General features: G+C 61.2%; 2 protein-coding genes across 9 annotated transcripts in view; one reads left to right on the top strand and one right to left on the bottom strand.

The window, feature by feature from the left end:
- The window catches only part of MYO15B (myosin XVB), a 29,133-nt gene extending 19,758 nt beyond the window's left edge, over window positions 1-9,375 (top strand). The window contains 28 exon segments of the mRNA XM_038549487.1: window positions 180-258; window positions 428-535; window positions 612-837; window positions 916-1,006; window positions 1,130-1,337; window positions 1,782-1,894; window positions 2,074-2,133; window positions 2,672-2,747; window positions 2,879-2,997; window positions 3,220-3,338; window positions 3,418-3,559; window positions 3,804-3,915; window positions 4,023-4,189; window positions 4,542-4,669; window positions 4,828-4,891; window positions 4,981-5,053; window positions 5,460-5,536; window positions 6,231-6,304; window positions 6,396-6,511; window positions 6,602-6,696; window positions 6,816-6,893; window positions 6,999-7,095; window positions 7,256-7,398; window positions 7,632-7,744; window positions 8,072-8,205; window positions 8,389-8,522; window positions 8,637-8,777; window positions 8,945-9,375. Of these exon segments, the coding sequence (XP_038405415.1) occupies window positions 180-258; window positions 428-535; window positions 612-837; window positions 916-1,006; window positions 1,130-1,337; window positions 1,782-1,894; window positions 2,074-2,133; window positions 2,672-2,747; window positions 2,879-2,997; window positions 3,220-3,338; window positions 3,418-3,559; window positions 3,804-3,915; window positions 4,023-4,189; window positions 4,542-4,669; window positions 4,828-4,891; window positions 4,981-5,053; window positions 5,460-5,536; window positions 6,231-6,304; window positions 6,396-6,511; window positions 6,602-6,696; window positions 6,816-6,893; window positions 6,999-7,095; window positions 7,256-7,398; window positions 7,632-7,744; window positions 8,072-8,205; window positions 8,389-8,522; window positions 8,637-8,777; window positions 8,945-9,004 (3,147 nt within the window). The 3' untranslated portion in view covers window positions 9,005-9,375.
- A 7-nt stretch (window positions 9,376-9,382) lies between these two features.
- The window catches only part of RECQL5 (RecQ like helicase 5), a 37,729-nt gene continuing 27,411 nt past the window's right edge, over window positions 9,383-19,700 (bottom strand). The window contains exons 9-21 of one of the 8 annotated variants that reach the window (XM_038546585.1): window positions 13,695-13,913; window positions 13,342-13,441; window positions 13,164-13,200; window positions 13,009-13,067; window positions 12,847-12,920; window positions 12,386-12,479; window positions 11,965-12,099; window positions 11,522-11,660; window positions 11,095-11,248; window positions 10,848-10,938; window positions 10,398-10,622; window positions 10,145-10,214; window positions 9,383-10,052 (exon numbers count right to left, since the gene is read on the bottom strand). In XM_038546585.1, the coding sequence (XP_038402513.1) occupies window positions 9,952-10,052; window positions 10,145-10,214; window positions 10,398-10,622; window positions 10,848-10,938; window positions 11,095-11,248; window positions 11,522-11,660; window positions 11,965-12,099; window positions 12,386-12,479; window positions 12,847-12,920; window positions 13,009-13,067; window positions 13,164-13,200; window positions 13,342-13,441; window positions 13,695-13,913 (1,498 nt within the window). In that variant the 3' untranslated portion in view covers window positions 9,383-9,951. Of the gene's footprint in view, window positions 10,053-10,144; window positions 10,215-10,397; window positions 10,623-10,847; window positions 10,939-11,094; window positions 11,661-11,964; window positions 12,100-12,385; window positions 12,480-12,846; window positions 12,921-13,008; window positions 13,068-13,163; window positions 13,201-13,341; window positions 13,442-13,694; window positions 13,914-19,700 lie in introns of those variants that run through there. The other 7 variants (XM_038546586.1, XM_038546583.1, XM_038546584.1 and 4 more) reach the window with 7 other exon arrangements.

The raw sequence follows: 19,700 nt of genomic DNA, 5'->3' as shown, positions 1-19,700 counted from the left end.
GCCAAGCAGGTGGCACCATCTGGGATGGAGACCGCAGGCTCCAGGGCTTCCACAGGAGCAGGAAGATGAGGAAAAGATGCCCAGGGCCCCAGCTCCAGGGATGGGTGGGGTGAGGGGTGCTGGGAGGGTGGTGACTTGGCTGGCAGGGCTGCTCCTCCACTTCCCCTTCCTGCCCACAGGAGATCTCACAGGAGGCCCAAGAGAACCCCTGGCAGTCCAAGAGCTTCCGGCAGAAACAGGACTTTTTCCAGAAGATGGGTGAGGGTGCTTGGGATGGCAGGCCTGTGCAGAAACCCGGCCACCAGCCCACCCCAGCCTGGCTGGGGCACAGGGGGCGCACTCTCCTCCCCTGGGTTAATGCAGCCTGTCTAGGAGCCCGATGGGCAGGCCAGGGGAGAGTGACCGGGCCACCTGGGGGCACTTACAGGGCAGCAGCAGATCAAGGTGAAGACAGTGAAGCCTCCACCCAAGATACAGATTCCCCAGGCAGAGGAGCAGGATGAGGAGGAACAGGACGAGGAGGAAACAAGAGCAGGTGGTGGGGCCTGGGGGGAGGGCCTGGCCCTGGGGGTATGCACAGGGTCTCATGTGTTTCTTCTTCTCCTGGTCAGAGCCATCCCCGCCGCCTCCCCCCATAGTAAAGAAGCCAGTGACGCAAAGTAAGGCCAAAGCTGCACAAGAGGCTGAGGCTAAGCCGGCGGCCCGGAAGGCGGAGCCTGCTGATGCTCCTAAGCCAGAGTCCCGACAACGGGCAGAGCCGAGCAGGGAGATCCGGAACATCATCCGCATGTACCAGAGCCGCCCAGGCCCTGTCCCTGTGCCAGTGCAGCCATCCAGGTGGGCCTCGGGGGTGCCCAGGACCACCTACACCCCCGGGAGTCATCCTGTGGACTTAGGACCTCTTCCTTCTCTCAGGAAGCCCTCAAAAATGTTCCTGAAGAAAAATAACCCTAAGGATGAGGCTCTGGCTAAGCTGGGGATCAGCAACACCCATGTCCCCATGTCGGTGAGGCCCCATCCCGTGCAGGGGGCGCAGGGTGTGGCTTCCCACCTCGGGAGTCTGGGGTCTCTGGGGTAAAGCTGGCCTTACCCCCAGACCCAGCGGTGTACTCTCTCTGACCTTCCCCAGATGCCATCCCCCAGCCCAGGAAAGGGCCCCCCACCAGCCGTGGCTCCTCGGCCCAAGGTCCCACCACAGCTGGGGCCTTCCACTTCCATCAAGGAGAAGCTGGATCCCTTTGGCCAGACCCCACCCTCTGCCCAGGCACCCCCGCCTCCGCCAGCACCCCCGCTGCCGCCGCCTGAGGCCCCGGACACACTTTCCCCTGGGCCCCGTGGTAAGGACCCGCCTGTCCTCTGCCGAGGGGGCTGCGCAGGCAGGGCAGGGTCCCAGCGGCCTCTCAGGCCTCAAGGCTGAGGTCAGCCACCCGGGTCTCAGGCTTCTGGACTTTGGAGCCATGAGCCCCAGCTTCCGCGTTCTTGGCTAGGGCAGGGCCCCGGGCACCTCTGGGGCCTGAGTGGCTTCGGAGCACTGTCCCGGGGTGTTGTCCTCAACGCAACCTGGTGGCTCCATCGGGAACCTAGTGGCCCTGCTGACGTGGTCAGGGACGGCAGGGAGAGTTTGAGAGCTGGAAATGGAGGCTGGAGATGGGAGGTGGGCAAGTGAGGCAGCAAAGGTGGAGCTGGGCCCTAGGGAGGGGAGCGTCTTCTGTCCTCGTGTCCCTGTCCTTCTGGCTCTGGCAGCTCCTCGCCTGAAACCCTTCGGCCCCTCCGTCTGCCAGGCTTGATGGAGCCCATGGAGGACCAGGGAGTGTCCACCCAGCTGCTCCCGCCCTCTGGCAGCGTGTGCTTCTCCTATGTCAGCACGTCCTGGAAGCTGTTCCTGCGCAAGGAGGTGGGCACGGGGGCAGGGCCGCAGCCGGGCCCTTCTGGGCTGGGGGGTGCACGGCACGCTGTGGGTGGCACCCCCGCACCTCCCCACCACCCACCTCCTCGGGCCGGTTTTCCTCCTGGGTCTGGGTGGCAGGCGGGCAGGGCACCATTCCCATCTGCTCTCCCCCGCTGCCTCTCCAGGTGTTCTACCCCCGGGAGAACTTCAGCCACCCCTACTGCCTCAGGCTCCTCTGTGAGCAGGTGAGAGCCCCGCCCACCTGCCGCGTGGCCGGAGGGAGGGACTGCAGCAGCACCTGGGCCAGGTTATGGCCGGGCCGTGTGAGGTCCAGGCTGGCAGCCGGCGCTCAGAGGGCAGGTGCTGTGTTTCAAGCCCTGCGTCCTTAACCCTCACCGCATCCCCGAGAGGAAGGACCACTGCTGGTGGGCAATGAGGATTCAAAACGAAGTGTATACGGTCCCCAACACAGGCCCTGGCACACAGCAGATGCTCCCTGATGCTTGTCCCTGTGCCACCCCTGGATGCTCCTGGGACCCTGTCTCTTCCCCCAAATTTTGTAGCCATCCCCCCTCCCCTCCGAGGAACTTCAGCCCACTAGTGCACGTGGTTGAGGGAGGCGAGGGGGAGCTCTGGGCCGGGGTGGCCCTGGACTCAGAGGCCCCACATCCGTCCTGCTCCACCCTTGCCCCCGGGCTCTCCAGCTTTTCCTCCCAGTGTGGCTGCGTCCATGGTGAGCTCTGGCATAGGGATCTGGTGGTGACCACTTGGCTCTGCCCCCAGATCCTGAAGGACACCTTTGCCAAGTCCTGCATCCGGATCACCGAGGATGAGCGGAGCAAAATGAAAAATCTGCTGGGTAGGGTCCAGGGACCCCGGGATCAGGGAGCTGAAGTGCTGGGACTGGGTCTGCCTGTCTGGAGGGAGCAAACTCTGGGGTGCCCCCTGTGAGGGAGCCTGAGGCCAGTCCGGGGCTGTTCCTGCCCACAGAAGACCTGGAGGTGGGCCTGGACTCGCTGGATACCACCGAGGACAATGTCAAGAAGCGCATCGTGGTGGCCGCTAGGGACAACTGGGCCAATTACTTCTCCCGAATTTTCCCTGTCTCGGTCAGTGAGCCTGGACGTAGGGCTGTGGGAGTGTCAGCACCCCAGTCTGGATCCCAAGCACGCTCAACATGGGCCCCTGAGGCAGGGATGAGAACCGGGGTTGGGGTGGGTGGACCCCACCGGAAGGACGAAGAACAGTGCTCACCCTGGGCGGCCCCGGGGTGTCTTGGTTGGTGGTGGGGACCCGGAGCCTGTCTGTGACCCCCCCCACCTTCCGGGCAGGGTGAGAGCAGCAGTGATGTGCAGCTGCTGGGCGTGTCCCACCGGGGGCTGAGACTGCTCAAGGTGACCAAAGTCCCCAGCTTCCACCTCAACCAGCTGAAGACCCTCTGCTCATACAGGTGAACCTGGGCGGTGGTGGGGCAGGGCCGAGGGGCGGTGGGGGGGGGAGCCGGGGCTCATACCGCCCTCTGTGCACAGCTATGCTGAGCTGCTGGGCATCGAGTGCCGGGGCAGCTCCACCCTGGAGCTGTCGCTGAAGAGCGAGCAGCTGGTGCTGCACACGGCGCGGGCGAGCACCATCAAGGCCATGGTTGAGCTGTTCCTGCGTGAGCTCAGGAAGGCAAGTGCGGGCGGGCAGGGGGCGCTGGGCTGGGGGGCTAGGGGCCCGGTCGGGGGGCCTTGGCCCGGGCTGCATCCGGCTGGCTGCGTTCAGGGCTGTCAGCCAAGCTCCCTCAAGCTGCCAGTGGGGGGGCTGGGGTTCAGGCCTTGGGGAACTCGAGTGTGGGGGGCATGAGACCACCAGGGAGAGCAGGAGGGGCAGGTGGGCTCCCTGGCTCCCTGCCTGCTCACCGTCCCGCCTGCAGGACTCCGGCTATGTCGTCGCCCTACGCAGCTACATCACCGACGACCACAGCCTCCTGAGCTTCCACCGTGGGGACCTCATCAAGCTGCTGCCTGTGGCCACCCTGGAGCCCGGTATCGCTGCGGGCAGGCGGGGCCACGCTCGGGGAGGGCAGCGCACGGCGGAGCCGCCCAGGGGCAGGGGGCGGGTGGCTGAGGCGCTGTCCCTGGGTGCCTTCCAGGCTGGCAGTTTGGCTCCACTGGCAGCCGCTCTGGACTCTTCCCTGCCGACCTAGTTCAGCCAGCGGCGGCTCCAGACTTTTCCTTCTCGCCTGAGAGGAGCGGCCGGCACCAGAGTCAGCTGCAGTCCAGGGAGCCGGGGCTGGCTCCCTGGGACGGGGCCGTGGAGGTGAGGAAGACGGGAGAGGCCGAAGCGCGGCCCGACTAGGCGTCGAGGAGGAAAGGGCTCAATTGCCCCTGAGCGGCCAGGACCACCTGCTGCCGGGCGGGAGCGCTTGGCCTGACACTGCCCCTGCGTCTCCCGACTTCCTGCCTTGTCTCCCCAGCAAGAGTGTGAGCTCCTTGTGGGCAGGGGCTGTCCTAGAAGATGCTCAATAAAGGCCTCTTGACTTCCCTGGCTTCTGGTGGTGTGCTCACTGCTGCTGCCCTGGCTGCGCCTCTTGGGCTGGGCTGGGGGCTGGGCAGTGCCCCTGGACAGGCCAGTGGGCACTCGGGTGGCATGAGGTCTCCTGTGCCCCCAGCGCCATGTCCGCCCCCGGAGCCAGGCACACAGTGAGGACTCCATCGCCTACGCCTCCCTGTCCACGGACTCCCACAGCTACACCATGCAGGAATTCGCCCTGTGCCACTTCCGGAAGCCCCAGGCCTTGTGAGTGCCCGGGACCCACCCTTCTGCCTGCCTGTCCTCAGTCTCCCTGAGCTCAGCCACCGGGCCAGTGCTCTTGCACCCTCCCTGCACAACCCACAACCTGGGATGGGGGCTGGAGGGCCGAGCAAGCGGGGCTGTCCTTCCTTCTCCTCCCTCAGGCTGGACCAGACAGATGGACTTGCTAAGGACATGGCCATGGCCAGCCTGGTACAGTACACCAAGGTGAGGGGGACAGGTGGGGAAGGGTCGAGCCTGCCCTCTGGGGGTCCATGGGGGCCCCTGGACCCACAATCCAGTCTCTTTGGCCACAGGCTCCCATTAAAGAATCACTCATCAGCCTCAGTGATGAGGACACAAACAAGCAGGCTGTGGAAAGCTTCCGGGGTGAGTGACCACAGCATCCTGGGTCCCCGTGTCTGTGCTGCCTCGGACCTAGGCACCAGGTCACCTTCTTGCCTTGGGTTTGTCAACTGAGGGAAGCTCACTGGTGGCTACTAAACCCCCACAGCCCTCACCTACTTCTACTCACACCCAAGGGTGGTGGGTTGCGTGGAGCCTGGGCAGGAAGGCAGTGCTACGTCCAGCTGGCTATGTGCTGTGTGCAGCCACAGGTGCCCCCGGAACCTCTCTGAGCCGCTTCCTCACTGGTAAAGCGGAGACTGCTTTACCTGCCTCACATGCGTTTTTGCAAGCCAGGCATGAGATGACAAGGGAAAGCCCTGTCTAGCAACGGCATGCGCCACAGCCAGGCCCCTAACCCAGTTCACCATGCTTCTCATCCTGCCTGCAGTTCTGATGCAATTTATGGGGGACCAGCCTAAGCCCCGGGGCAAGAATGACTTGGAGCTCCTTTATGAGCTGCTGAAGGTAAGCAAGAGCTTGTGTGCTGAAAGCTGCAGGGAGACCGTGTGCCCTGAGGATCTGTTCCTGTCCTCCCGCCTGGGCCTGTTTGCCACCCCTTCCCGGGGATGTGAGCGCCAGAGGAGGTTATTGCAATGATCACAGGTGAGGGATGGTGCTGGCCAGGCCCAGCGGTAGCAGCAGAGGGAAGACGCGGAGCAACAGGATTTGCTGTGAATTATATGTGGTGTGTGACAGAGAGGAGCCAGGGATGTTGCTGAGGCCTTGGCCAGAGCAATGATCGTCTTCCATATGGAGGTGTAAGGGAGGAACAGGTCTGGGTTGATGCAGGAATCTGTTTTGGAATCATGAAATGTGAAGTCTGGTCTTCCAAGGGGGGTGCCTGGGTTCAAGCGAGAAGTCTGCTGGCACTGGTAGTCCTCAGCAAGTGGGAGCGGCTGAGCTCACCGGGGCGGGGAGTGCAGGGGTGGATCCCAAGGGCGCTGCACCCCCTGAAGTCAAGGGGATAAAGGGAGCCAGCAGAGAAGGCAGGTCTGAGGGTAGCCCATAAGCAGATGAAGATAGTGACGTAGGGAGTGGCCAGTCGGGCACAAGCTGTGTCAAAGACCCAGAGATGGGCCCCCATCCGAAGCCAGCAGCAGGATCTCTCCTTGACTTCAGCTCCCGTGCCACCCTGTCCCCTGCTCTTCTGTCCCCACAGCTATGCCGGGAGGAGAACCTCAGGGATGAGATTTACTGCCAAGTCATCAAGCAAGTCACCTGTCACCCTCAGCCGTGAGTATGCGGGGCCAGGGTGAATGGCGGAGGGCAGCCTGGGGCCACGGCGTGGTCTGGCCAGCCTGAAGCCCAGCTTTCCACCCTGTAGGGAACACTGTACCCGTGGCTGGAACCTCCTCAGCCTCCTCACGGGCTGCTTCTCCCCGTCAGCCACGCTGATGCCCTATGTGATCAAGTTTCTGCAAAATTCGGGCTCAAGCCAAGGTGCCTTATGGGAGGGACTTCCAGGTTGGGGTTCAGCAGCTTTGGGGAGGGGTGTGGAGAGGCCCACCCCAGCCTGCTTCCCCTCTGCAGAGCTGGCCCGGAACAGCCAGGAGCACCTGCAGCGCACAGTCAAGTATGGGGGGCGCCAGCGGCTGCCCTCCCTGGGTGAAATTCAGGCTTTCCTGGTACTGGGGGCAGGGGTGGTGGGGGGTACACAAGGCTGGGCATGATAGGACTCCTGGATGGGGTCAGGGAGTTGGGGCCTCTGGCCACTGATGGACTGACCCCTAACCTGCTTCCACAGAAAGGGCAAGGAATGCGCTCCCTTCTAATTCACCTGCCAGGGGGTGTGGACTACAGAACTACTATCCAGACTTTCACGGTGAGCATGGGGTCAGTGAGACACAGGAAAGCTGCGGCACCAGTTCTGGGGACCCACCCAGCCTCCCGTCCCCCCACCCATCACAGCCCCCACCTATATGCCCAGGTGGCGGCAGAAGTGGTGGAGGAGCTGTGTCGGCAAATGGGCATCACGGACCCCCAGGAAATGCAAGAATTTGCCCTCTTCCTCATCAAAAAGGAAGGTGAGTCTCTTGCCTGGGGAGGGAGTGGGGCCAGGCTGGATTCCAAGAGGTGGCTCATCTGCTGGTTGTGTGGCCATGAATGAGGCAAATTCCTGTGCTGGGGCGGGCAGGGCTGGCCCTGGAGGTCAGGGTGGGCTGTGGACCTGGGCTCCCCACACAGGCGAGCTGGTGCGGCCCCTGCTGCCCCACGAGTACCTCAACAGCGTGGTGGAGCAGGACACAAGCCTGCACAGCCGGCGGCTCATCTGGGAGACCCCACTGCATTTCGACAATCCCACCTACATCACCACCCACTACAAGCAGGTCAGCTGCCACCCCCACCCCGGGCTACATGCAGCCTACAGGTCGCTTGACCCAGGGCTGCAGCTTGCAAACGAGCCCCTGCCTGGGTGGGGGACCTCCAAGCCTCCGCCCTCGCAAGGAGAGATGGTGACAGGACCAGACTTGGGCCCCAGGAGCCACCACCACGTGGGAGCTTTGGGCACAGCGGTGGGGGGTGGGGGGGGGGGGCTCTGCTCACTGCTGCCCCCTCTCAGGTGCTGCGGGATTACCTACAGGGGAAGCTGTTGGTCAACCCCCAGGCAGACACCCAACTCGCCAGGCTGGCTGCCCTGCAGCACCGCAGCCAGGACCAAGAGGACTACTTGGAGTGAGTGAGCATGGCTCCCCACCTCCATCCACCCTCTGTCCCTGGGGGTGCGGAGGTCTACCTCAGCACATACCCCAAGGGCCTCTCCTTCAGCACCCCCACCCCCCACCCAGTCCCCCAAGGTCAAGGCCACTCAACTTATACCTTCCACAGCCTTAACCTGATAGTCCCGGAGCAGAGGAGGCTGACCTTCCCACCCCATGCTCCTTGTGGGCAGGGCCCACACCTCACTCGTAAATCTGGATCCCCAGTCTCACCCCCAGTAGCCCCTGCTCATTTATTTAGCACCTGCTGTACACCCAGCCTTGACTGACCAGTCTGTCCTAGGCAAGACATGCTGAATTACTTGCCAAAGCCGCTGCGAGGGCACGTGAACATACCTATCATAAAGAAACTGATAGACCAGGAGCTGAGGCAGCTGCAAGTCTACAACTCCCAGGAGGCACAGATCAGCTTCATTGGTGGGTCTGGGCCTGGGAGTTACAGGAGCTGAGGCAGGAGGCCCAGGAGGGCATGGGTGAAGGTGGAGGGGCTGAGGAAGCTTCTCTACCTGCCCTGCCCCTCACATCCACCGTGGGGGCCAAGTTGAGCAGGTCCCAAGGCCTGGATGGCCGGAACGCCTATCCTGGCCCCTCCCTTCCCAGAGGCTGTGAGCCAGCTGCCCCTCTTTGGCTACACTGTCTATGTGGTGCTGCGGGTGAGTCAAATGGCCCTGCCTGGACCCAGCCTCCTGGGACTGAACCACCAGCATCTCATCGTCATGGACCCCTGCAGCCAGGTGGGCCAGGCTCCTGCCCCAGTGCTGGCTGGAGCACCCCTGCACCATATTCAGGGGAGGGGTCACCATGGGTGAGAGGAGAGAGACCAAGCTCTGCTGTCTCCACGGCCCCAGAAACAGTGCTGCTCCATCACCCTGAAGGACCTGCACCGGCTCCACCTGCTGAGCCCCCTGGAGAGTGAGGGGCCCCCTGGCCTGGAACTCAACTATGGCTCTGCCGACAACCCCCAGACCATCTGGTTTGAGCTGCTGAAGGTGAGTGGCCAGGGCCTCTGATAACACCCTGGTGAGGCAGGCGTGCCTGACCCAGGTGTTCCCGGAGCCTGGGCCCAGGCCTGTGGCTCGGGTGTGGTGTGGGCCAGGGCAGAGGTGGGGGCACACCGGGGAGCCCTGTCCTCATACGTGTGCCTGTTCCCGGGCAGGCCCAGGAACTGATGCACACCATCGTCTTCCTGACAGACAGAGGCCTTCCTTCCAAGTAGAGGCCGAGACGAGTGGGGGAAGGGATGAAACGAGGAAGGGGCCCCTCCCAGGTCCAAGTCTGACTGGGAAGGTCTCTCTTGGGTGCTGTCATGCCGTTGGTTTGGACTTCCCCACTTGGCTGTTCTGGAACCTGCCATAGCTTCTGGCCCATGTGGAGGCCACAAGGCAGGAGCTGCTACAATGACGTCTACTGAGAAAGAGCAGTAGGATCCCCCCTGGGGGGGCCCAGGTGGGCACTGCAGGGAACTCACTTGGGCATCCAGTGCTGCCCAGGCTGGAGGGATGCCCACCTGGCCCCATGCTCAATGTAAGCATGAATCCAGACCTCAGAGGAGCAAACTCTGCAGAAATAAAACTCCTAAGAGAAAAAGGCTGTGTTTGGGGATGTGGTGTGTGTGTCAAAACCAAGAGGATTTTATTTCTCTGCTGAATCTCTGGCCGGCTCGGCCTTCCTGACCCAGGAACTGAGCAGAGAGCAAGGCCTGGCTGCTGCCCTCCTCCCGAGCTCTGCACCTGGGGCCAGGCTTGAAGCTGGCATCACCAGGGAAAGGGGTAGTGGGTCAAGGACCCGAGGCCAGCAGGGCTCTTCCTGAGATAGCCCAAAGCCTTGGACAGGGGGCCTTGGCCTGGTCTACAATTTGTTAAGTACAAGCGGTACACAGACCACTCCTTCCTCCTGTTCCCCTGGCAGCGGCCACCCCACCCCAACCCCTTCTAATCTGGTGATCTGGTTCAGAAAACCCAGCCCAGAGAGGTAGGGAAGCAAGGAGAAGATGACCCGAGACCTTGCAGGCAGAGTGGCTGGCCTCTTGCCTCGATCTGGAAAGAGTCTAGGGCCGTCTCCAAAGCAAGGTATGGATCCTGAGGAAAATGACGCCCCGACAGCTGCAGGCTTTCCTACAGCTGAGGCTTGGGAAGCACTCTGGCCCTGGTGGGCAGTAGCTGGTCATCTCTGTGGGTCACACAGGCCATGCCAGTCAGCTTCGCTCTCGCACCGGGCCCGACCGTGAAAAAACTGCTTGATGAAAGTCTGGGCCTCTTCCTTCACTACAGATTCAGGAAGACAGAAATGAGGGCCAGTACCCTCCCCAACACCGAGCCCCGAGAGCACCCCCTGGCCTGGTGAGGTGGGCACTCACCGCTCCTTCCAGGAGAGGCCTTCTGAGTCAGCGAGTGTGAGAGGTGGCGGGCGAAGGCTTTAAACAATTCCTGGAGGCAGAAGGTGACAGGAGCCAAGGGCATGGACCCCTGCCCTGCCCCCTGCCAATAGCCCTCAGCCATGAACCAAGGCAAGGTTAGCCTGCTTCTGCCCTGCCTTGCCCTCGGCTCCACCCCCTGACCCCACTGCACCCAAGGGCCCAGGCCAGAGCAGAACCCACCCACCTACCCTACCTTGGATGCAAACTTGCCCTCCTTGTAGAAAGGGGTCAGGCATTTGACCACAACGTTTGCAGCCTCCTTAAGAGAGATGCCAGGGGCTGGGAGAAGGCAGGAGCCTTGGGCCGTGGGGTTCAAGGTGTCCTGATTCCAGGCCGGGATGCCGTCCTTGGCCTCAGCTAAGACGGAGGCATTGGCTGAGGGGCGAGGCCTCTTCTGAGTCTGTTTCTCTAGGTTCTCCTGTGTCGGACGAGAGTGGAGAGTCACTCCTGGACTCCCTGTCAGTGGCCCCACCCGTCATTCTAGAAGACTGGGCCTCAGCATCCGCTGGCTACCTCCAACCTGTGCCATCTATCCCTGGGATATAAAAAGAGATGATCTTCCCCCAAACCCCTAGTCCAGAGAAGAACAGATAGCAGCCTGGTCTGCAGGCCTCCTCCCCTGTGCCCTTGTCCCTGTCAGTACCTGCTGGGGTCTGGGCCGCTTGCCCCTGGGGGTCTCCTCTGTGGGGATGGGCTGGCCTTCAGGGGACCCCTGGTCTCCAAGTGTGTAGGCTCTGGCCAGAGGGGAGAGTAGGTGTGAGAGCTCCAGCCACCGGCCACACCCTCAGCTCTGCCCGCCCAGCACAACGCAGCCCAGGAAGGGACAGAACTTCAGAGGCCCAGTTAGCAAAGAGGATTCCAGAGAATTTCAGAACTAGCAGGGCCCTTACCTTGGCCTCTCCCTGGTACACTCCTTGGTCTGGGGGTGCGCAGCCAAACACCCCAGGGCTCCATCCTCCTCCCCTGCGCACTTCTCTGGGGCTGCTGGGGGTCCCCGCATTCCCTCACACGAAGGGCCAGGGCCGGCATCTTCCGCCCCTGGGGCTGAGGTGAGGGGAGACGGGCTCTTGGCCCTTAGGCAGAAGCGGGTGATGTTCTGAGAATCCTTGAGGGCCGCTGCGGCTAGGAGCTGCTGCTTCTTACTGGCCCGGGCCTTGGCAAGGGGACCACCCTTGGAGGGGCTTTTCCCCGTCTTCTCAGGGGAGGATCCTCCACAATGAAAACTGCTTCCAGGAGCCTCTGCTCTGGGCCCAGGGAGGGCCTTGCTGCAGTCCTCATCCTGGAGGCCACAAGGCTGGCTGGGGGGCTCTCGCTTACCTTCCTGCACAGGCTGGGGGGCTCGCTCCTCGGCCTGAGTCTTCTCCATCAGCTCAGTGGCTGTCTGAAATGGGCAGGAGCCCCTGGGGAAACCAGCTCCCACCCGCTTAGGTTTGAGCTGTGAAGAGAAGAGAAGGTTCTGACCCCCAACCCCCCTTCAAAGGCACTCTCTGTGATCCATGAATGGCTGAGTTGGTGGGCTCTGGGGAGTAGAGGAGGGAGATACTGGGCAGGACACTGCTGGGGGTCAGATTGAGGAGAGAAGAGCCGTGGGGGCCGCAGAGGTGGGGAGGACGCGGGCAGGAAAGCTGGAGGGCCTGCTGCAGGGCACCCAGGGCCAGGACCACCAGGAGAGGGCAAGTGCTTACACCCTGGGTGAGGACAAAGGAAGCAATGCCTGTCCCAGAGCCAGGTTTTTGTGGGGATGTTAGGATGCTGCTCACCGAGTACACCTGGGAGGCTGGCCGGATGTCATACTCAGTGGGCTCTGGGGGCTGGGCATGCATGCTGCAACTCCTGGTATTGCTTCCCACATCGTAGAGCTGCCCATCCTTGGAGGCTCTGTGGATCTCAGCCACCTGAGTCAGGGAAAGGCAGAGATGCCATAACCTCCACGAGCTCCTGAGAGCCCCAACCCAGGCTTTCCACAAGTGGGCTTCTGGGACTCATGGCTGCAAGTAACTGGACACTGGACAAGTTCTAGTCCTGACACAGTTGGCTAGAAACATCTTCTAGCCAGCAAAGAAGGGCAGTCAGGCCCCCTCTGTGTGAGTGGCCTCCCAGCAGGGCAACCACACAGCCCGGGAGGGTATGGGGGCTGGCTCTTCCACCCCAGCCCAAAAGTACACCCTGCCCGGGGCCCACCTTCTTCAGCACGCTGGCCTTGTACAGGTTGGCCATCTTGGCATTTCGGAACATCTCATGTTCCAGCTCCACAGCCTTGGCCTGGAGATCAGGGCTGAGGGAATGAACACAAGGCATCAGGTGGGCCTGAGCCCTTTCTGTTGAGCTCCTATGGGATTCTCCCTGGGGACCCTGGAGATGGCTTCAGGGCCTGGTGGGAATGGCCTTGGGCATAAGGATTCCGACTCGGACTCCAGACACGCTGTGGCTTTCTGTCCAGCAGACACTGGCAGCCCCTCAGTCCTGGCAAAGCCTGCCCCCTGGTGGGGCTGTGAGACCTGCAGCCACTGGGAGAAGGATGAGACATGATCTGGGGAGAAGGTGACCAAATAAGCCAGGAGGGATGGGGGTTCGTTCTTGTGGTCTACAAGGAACAGGGGCTTGGGGAAGCCTCTTTGTCCCCTGTGACCTGGGACACTCACCCATGGGTGGTACTTGTGGCCTGGCAGTTACTGCTCAGAGCCTCCTCCAGAAGCCCCAGGCAGTGCTCACGGGCCTACACAGGGGAGGGAAGTTGGTCACTTAGGCCTCAGGGTTGGGAAGGGAGTCAGGGGGGAAGGTGTGGGTAGCTGCCCACTGCTTACCTTCACAGTGAGTCTGGGGATCTTCCTGCTAGAAGCCTCCTTCAGGGGACAGTCCTCATCTGGGGGGAAGAGGGGTAGGTCCTTTCACTCTACTTTCTGCTTTCTGGAGTCCCCAGCCCTCCCCCCAAGGCCCCTGGGGACATTTCTGTACTGACCTGGAGGTACAAATTCTTCTATCTTGGGGTCTTTGCCCTGGAGGATGACATGAAGCGCCTATGAAGCACCTTGCTTGGCTGTAGAACAGCCCCCAGTGCTGCCAGTGCCAGGGCAGGGGCTGAGGGAGTGTGAATGGAGTGCCACTTGGGACCCCATCAGGCCCCCAACCCCCTTCACCTTGCGTAGGCTCATCTGTTTCTGGTAGAAGAGATTCCATTCCCGCTTGTGGGCCTCGTCTCTGCCCTCGTCCCCACTGCCTCCAGAACCTTCATCATACCTAGGGGACAGGTGAGGTGTAAGCAGCCCCGGACCTGGGCTCTGCCCTCCTGTCATGCTTCTCTGGTGGGGTACTGATGTTTCCAATAGGCTGGCAGCTAGGAGCAACACCAAGGTCCTGGCTGGCTCTGACATAGCCCACGGGGACAGGGAGTGAACGATGACCCTGGGGCGCCACTGGTCTGGCCCTGGCACCAGGAGAATACCAGCCTATCTGCAGTGGCTTGGGGACCCCTGACTTCACAGTCCCTCACCTGCTGAAGCCCCCATAGCCCCGACGGCCTCCCTCATACAGCTCAGGGTCAAAGCCATTCCCCTGGGAAGGCCCGATGCAAGTCTTATTCCAGCTGCTGCTGTGCTCCAAGGCATCCAGTCGCTTCCGCAGGGCTGCAGGGTCCCGGCAGTGGTCACAGCCCTTGGTGCAGGCAGGGGGCGCATCCCCAAAGTACTTGGCAATGGCAGCATGGCGGCACCTGGCGGAGGCAGCACAGCAGAGTCAAAGGGTGAGGAACCTGGGCAGGCTAGTGTTCATTTGCCCACTCCCTAAACTCTGGCTGAGGAGCATTACATGTGGGCACCACACTCAGTATCACACACCTCATGCTGTATGAGCCTATCAAGGCATCACGTGGTCACCCATTTTACAGACGACAACAGTGAGGTGAAGGAGCTTTCCCAAGGTCATACACCACAACCAGAGGAGCCAGGCTACGAGCCCCATTCTGTCCTGCTTCACTACAGGTTGCTATTCTAGGTCCTGGCCTCCTGCTCTCTACTCTGTCCTCCGGCGGTGGGGTGTCCTGGGAATAGCTTCGGCTCTGGGTACAGATGCTGACTCTGCTGCTGAGGCTGCATCCTTGGGGAAAGCATTTGATGGCTCAAAGCCTATACATTCTTGCCTGTGAAACGATGCGAGAAGAGCACTGGCTCCTCTGGCCGTGCAGGGCTGGGGGAGACGGCGCTGAGGCACAGCGCACAGCGTCTGGCACACAGTGAGCTCTCATGATTACTCTTCACCCTTTCCCGGAGGCGGAGGAGGGAAGCACAAGGTGGCCCTACCCCAGACTCGGAACCCTGTCCCGCTTCTACCTCTTGGTGACCTTCTCTGTCCCCAAGAAGACCGCCTGCACACACAGCCCGGGGCTAGGGGACCGCCCAAGAGCAGAAACCAGCAGCTCTGAGGACTGGCATCGTATGCTGGTCCCTGGTGAGGGCAGTGAGGAGACCAGCCCTGACAGAAGTCTCATCACATCTCCCAGTGCCTCAGCCCTGCCACAGCCCCTTGCTGTGCCAGCTGCAGCTGTCTCTCCTAGGACTCTCAGGATGGGGACACAGTTGGTCCTCGGGGCAGCTGCAGAGGCCCCTGGAGGGGCCACAGATCAGGGTCCTTGCAGAGGGCCAGTCTCGCTATGGAAATGTGGCACGGGATGGGGAGCCCGAGAGATTGGGCAGCAGAGGCAGGGCTGTCCAGGTGCCACGTCCCAAGGACAAGAATAGGTGGCATCACTCTCTAACCAGAACACCGCCTGGAAATGCAAGAAACTCTTTGAGGAGCTGAGACCCTGAGGGCTTGTTACACAGGCCCTAAGAAGTGAGGTCTGGGTGCCTTGTTTAGAGAATGCAGCTCTGAGGGGCAGGAGGTGGCAAGGGGGCCCAGGCGGCCAGCAGAGGGCAGTGCTCCCACCACTCGGAAAATGAACGTGTGGCTGCTTCCCTTGCCAGTCTGAGTCCACAGAGCGGCGGCCTGTCCAGCCTCTGGGAGGCTCTGGCATCCAAGTGGTGTGGCTACACGGCTGGCTTCCTTCCCCCCACCCTCCCTCAAGCCCGGACTCACTGGGGTTTTGTGCTCACACTCAAAGGGTTCCATTGAGAGCTCACAGATGCGGGCTAGGGTCAGCTCCTGTCCTGCTCCGGGCACAGCCTGGTCTGCTGGGGTGGCACGACCAACCAAATGTCAAAGGGCCCTGCCAGCCACTGAGCTCTGGAGCCCGTCCCTGATGGCCAGGGTCAGGCGTGCAGAGCTGGCCCCAGCAAACACCCTTTGGGAAGAATGAGATCAGTAGTGTCCCCCCTCCTCCTGGGGCTGAGGAACACCAGGCACTTCGCAGGCAAGCAAGCCAAGTGCAGGGTACTCTCAAGTCACCCCCAGCATGCCTCCCTAGGGGGCTGGCCTTGTGGGTGGTCCGGCAGCTCCCCCACCAGTCACTTTCTTTCCTAGGAGGGACCAAAGGGCGGGACCATCCAGGGAGTCTCCAAAGAGGCAGGTTCGATAGGTCAGGGGGGATGGGCCCAAAGCCTTCCTGAGGGTAGGGAGGGAGCCAAAGAGCTGGGAGTGCTGCTTGGCCTCCCTCCCTCCCCGCTCTACTGCTCAGGTGGAGCCTCCCAGAGGGCATCTTTGCCAGGGAACAAGAGAGCCAACCTCCTTTTATCAGCTCCCAGCCCAGGCCCAGCCCACGATGGCTTAGCACACACCCGCCAGGAGGGAGAGGAGAGGAAGAGGAGGAACAGAAGAGACCTCCCAGGGGCAGACTCCCAGGAGTCTGAAGCCACCCGCCAAGGTCCCAGCAGGGATTCCCTTGCCGGGCAGGGGCAGCGGTGGCACAGGCTCCCCAGCTTCAGTGGCCGGCCCCCGTGTAATTTGACACTTGGATCTCCAGGACGACCAACAACAAAAAAGCTGAGGCCGAGACAGCAGCTGGCTGTCAGCAGCCAGGAGCTCCACACACTCTGAGGAAGGCGCCCAGAAGCGGGTCAGGAAAGAGGCATCCGAGAAGGAAGGAAGAGGTGGTGCCCTGGCAGAGGAGAGGCACGGGAGGCTGCTGGGCTCCCCAGCATCTGCGCTTGCCCCCCAGCCCAACACCTGAGTTCCTAGGTGAGTGGTGCCGGCCACAGGGGATAGGACGGGGTTAGGGGGAGGCAGCCAGGGTCCCCTGCCTCAAGGGTGGAGAGCCACCAACTACCTCCAACACAGAGGTTCACGGGGCTGCACTTGGGCACAGTCTCCAGACAGCCTCGTTTAACCCGGGGCTCTCCCTTCTCTTACTGGGACCCAGCCCTGGGGGACACTGGCTGGGGCTGCAGCTCTGTGCTCAGAGTGCTTGCTGAGCGGGCAGAGGGGCCCCAAGTGCCTGCTTACTCTGCAAGTTAGTTTAAGCTTTTTCTATTCAGGAGGCTTAAACAAGGGATTTGGCTGTCCTGGCTTGGGAGAGAGCATTTGCCTGCCCGCTGAGCCTCCCTTTTTCCTGGGATCAACGCAGAGCCCTCTGTGTGCCTGCTTTCTCCCTGTAGAGGCATTTGAGGGCAGGGTCTGCCCCACCAGTTCATGCCCCCCAGGAACGTGGCAGGACCCGTGGCAGCTCTGCCCATCGGTGTCCTTCATCAGCGCGGCAGCTGCAGCCTCTGGTGAGGGGCTTGGCCCACTCATTGCCAGGTGTCCTCAGCTCAGAGCTAAGCCCAGGTGCTCCTCCCTGGGCCCATTTGGAATCCTGTGCACTCCCTATCCACCCCGAATGTTGTGCCAGAAGCATGAGCGCCTGACTCTGAACCCAGGGTGGGGTGGGGAGAAGGCAATGATGGTGAAGCTGAAGCTGGTATTTGGCCCTCTGCTGCCCCTGGAATGCTGAGCCCAAGATGTCTCTTCAGGCAGCACTGGGAGCGGCCCCCTTGGGCAGGCCCCCATGAACCGAGGCTGCCTACGCCTCCTGCCTCCACATCCCTACACTAGGGTTAAAATCTTCCTCCCCTGTCCCCCAGAGGTTTCCCCCAAAGCAAACAGGCTGGTACCTACTTAGAAAGAAAAACAACAATCCAAGGAAAAGTGGAAACCAAGGATCAGTCCAAGTGTTCTTGGCTCAGCAGAGGCTGTGGGGTTTGGCCTGGGTTGGTGGCTGGGGAGACTAAAAGCCCCACAGCGATGGGCCATGCATGGCAGAGAGGGGACAGGCACTGGTGTGTGTTGGGAAACAGGGGGAGGGCTGGGTGAAGGCAGGGAAGGGCACAATGGCGAGCCCAGGGCTACCCCTGCTGGCTCTGATTTGTAATACAGGCAGGGGTGGTGGGGGACACTAGGACTGCGACAACAGAGTGCTTGCACCACAGGACATAGGAGGATGGGTCCTAGTGAGCACAGATGCTGAGCCAGGACAGGCACAGAGCTGGAATAGAATGGGAACCATCAACTAGCAGCAAGAAGTGCCCTCTCCAGTCCTGCAAAGTCACGGGGCTAGGGAAGCACGATAGCTCTGGGTTCAAGCATCTACTTCCCACAGCAACTTAGAGCCAAGTAGCAAAGGGCAAAGTCTGAAGGCCTGATGCAGCACTCAGTGGAAATCTCTGCCTTACCGGTCAGGCCTCCAGACCCTGTAAACCTGCCACGACCATCAGTTTGCCTTATTAGAGCTGCTTCTTAAACAAGACGATGCCCTATGGGGCAAGAGTGGCTGCAACCCACCATGACAAAATGAGAGGCAGAGCAAGAAGCCCTTGGGGCCCCGAGCCATCAGCATGGCACTTATCAGTCATAGGCAGGCCCGCCTGCTGACTGGTCTCTTCCACAAAGGGCCTCTGGAGTCGGAGTATCAGTTTTGCAAGGAGGAAACAGGGTAGCTTCAGTACCAAGCAGCAGCTGTCTAGCCTGCAGGATGCCCGCATGCTCTGTCACAGGGTTCTCTGTGCCAGGAGATGCCACACAAAGGAATGTTTTCTGGTCCCTGCAGCTCAGCCAGCCTTCATCTCTGCCCAGCTCACTTTCCCCCTCCACTGGCTGCCATTTCAGCCACCGTGTACCATCCAAAGGCTCCAAGAAAGGCCAGGCGGACAGTCAAGACTGCTCTGCCTTCCTGGGCCGTGGGAAGCAACTTGCTTTGGCTGCCTCCAACCGATGCACTCCGGAGCACAGGGCTGGGAGGGACTCTGATTTCCCTGGTTCACAGGCAGGAAGTACAGTTTTGGAAGGAGAATGGATGACCCTCCTATCTCCTTGAGATAGACCAGAAAGATATATGCGATCATTAGTACCTGCTCTGGACTTCCCTGTCTTCCTCCCTCCAACCCTGGGAAAGTAAAAAGGACGAGCAGCAGCCATCCTCAGAGCACCCACTTTCCCTGGGCTACAGCTGGCAACACTGACAGATTGGGATTCCCTACAGAGCAACGGCTGAGGAACATACTGCACGGTCACCTGATGACTGCTGGTTATATTGGGCACCAGGCGTCAGGCACCCCCCAAGGCCTCGCTTTAAATAGCCCACTGGGAAGAGTGCCTGGGACCTGCTGGAATGTGCCTCCTCCCTCTTAGGAGAACAAGGCCCCTCCAGCTCCCACAGTCCCCACTAAGGTTTATTCTGTTCAGGCCCAAGCTGGAAATGGCAAAATGTCAACTGAAAAAAAAGGGAGTTCCCCTTCAGGCTTTGGGGCAGAACCGTGGTTGTCCAATGGCCCCACTGCAGTTCACAGCACAGACAAAATCAGTGAGCAGCCCTGGGTGAGACCCGAGGGCTGGGACACCTTGTTAATTCAGGTCACCAGAGAGGCCCTGGGCTCAAAGGCACAATGCCATCCATGGCCCCATGGCCTGCCACTGGTGTGGACTGGCATTCCTCTCAGAGTGGGGCCCAGGTCATCTGGGTGTGACTCTGCAGCATCTTGATTTCACAATGCCCAGAGGATGGCCCACTTCAGAGCCAAAGCTTCTGACCAACAAAGCCCACCTTTCCGGCACAACAGAGCAGTCTTGGCCCAACCTGTGTCCTCCGCTCTGGAAATCACACACCTCAGGCTGACCGGGTCTCCACACCATGTCTTGCTCACAGGCAGAGGCCTCCCTTCCACAATCCCTCCCTGGGTCTTTGGACATGGAAACAAGTGAAAAAACTGCCTTTGCCCAGCTGGCCTCCACCTGCTTCCTCTTTCAAGGAGTCTCTGATGGCTACATTAGGCAATGCAGGCACGGAGCCAACCAGGCTGAAGAAGCCAGACAAACATAGATGAAGGGGGCAGAGAGAAAAGGTGCCCAACTCCTGAGCCCTGTGCAAACTCTCTGCTGGGGCTTTGGCTGGCACCTCTGTTCCCTCCTCAGGAATGAGACCAGCAGGCAGGCTACTGTACTACTGGAAACATGGGGATTGGGGATGCCCAGAGAGGCCCCAGAATGAGAGGGCCTCTTGGTGAACCTGAGACAGACGTGCAAGATCTGTTCCCTCAGTGACAAGTCACATGTGGTTCTCAAAGAACAGGTATGGCCCTGGCCTGGAGGGGATGTG

This window comes from Canis lupus, chromosome 9 (assembly GCF_011100685.1).
Source record: "Canis lupus familiaris isolate Mischka breed German Shepherd chromosome 9, alternate assembly UU_Cfam_GSD_1.0, whole genome shotgun sequence".
Lineage (NCBI taxonomy): Eukaryota > Metazoa > Chordata > Mammalia > Carnivora > Canidae > Canis > Canis lupus.
Note: the sequence above shows the minus strand (reverse complement) of the source record. Positions and strands in the feature narration are given on the sequence as shown.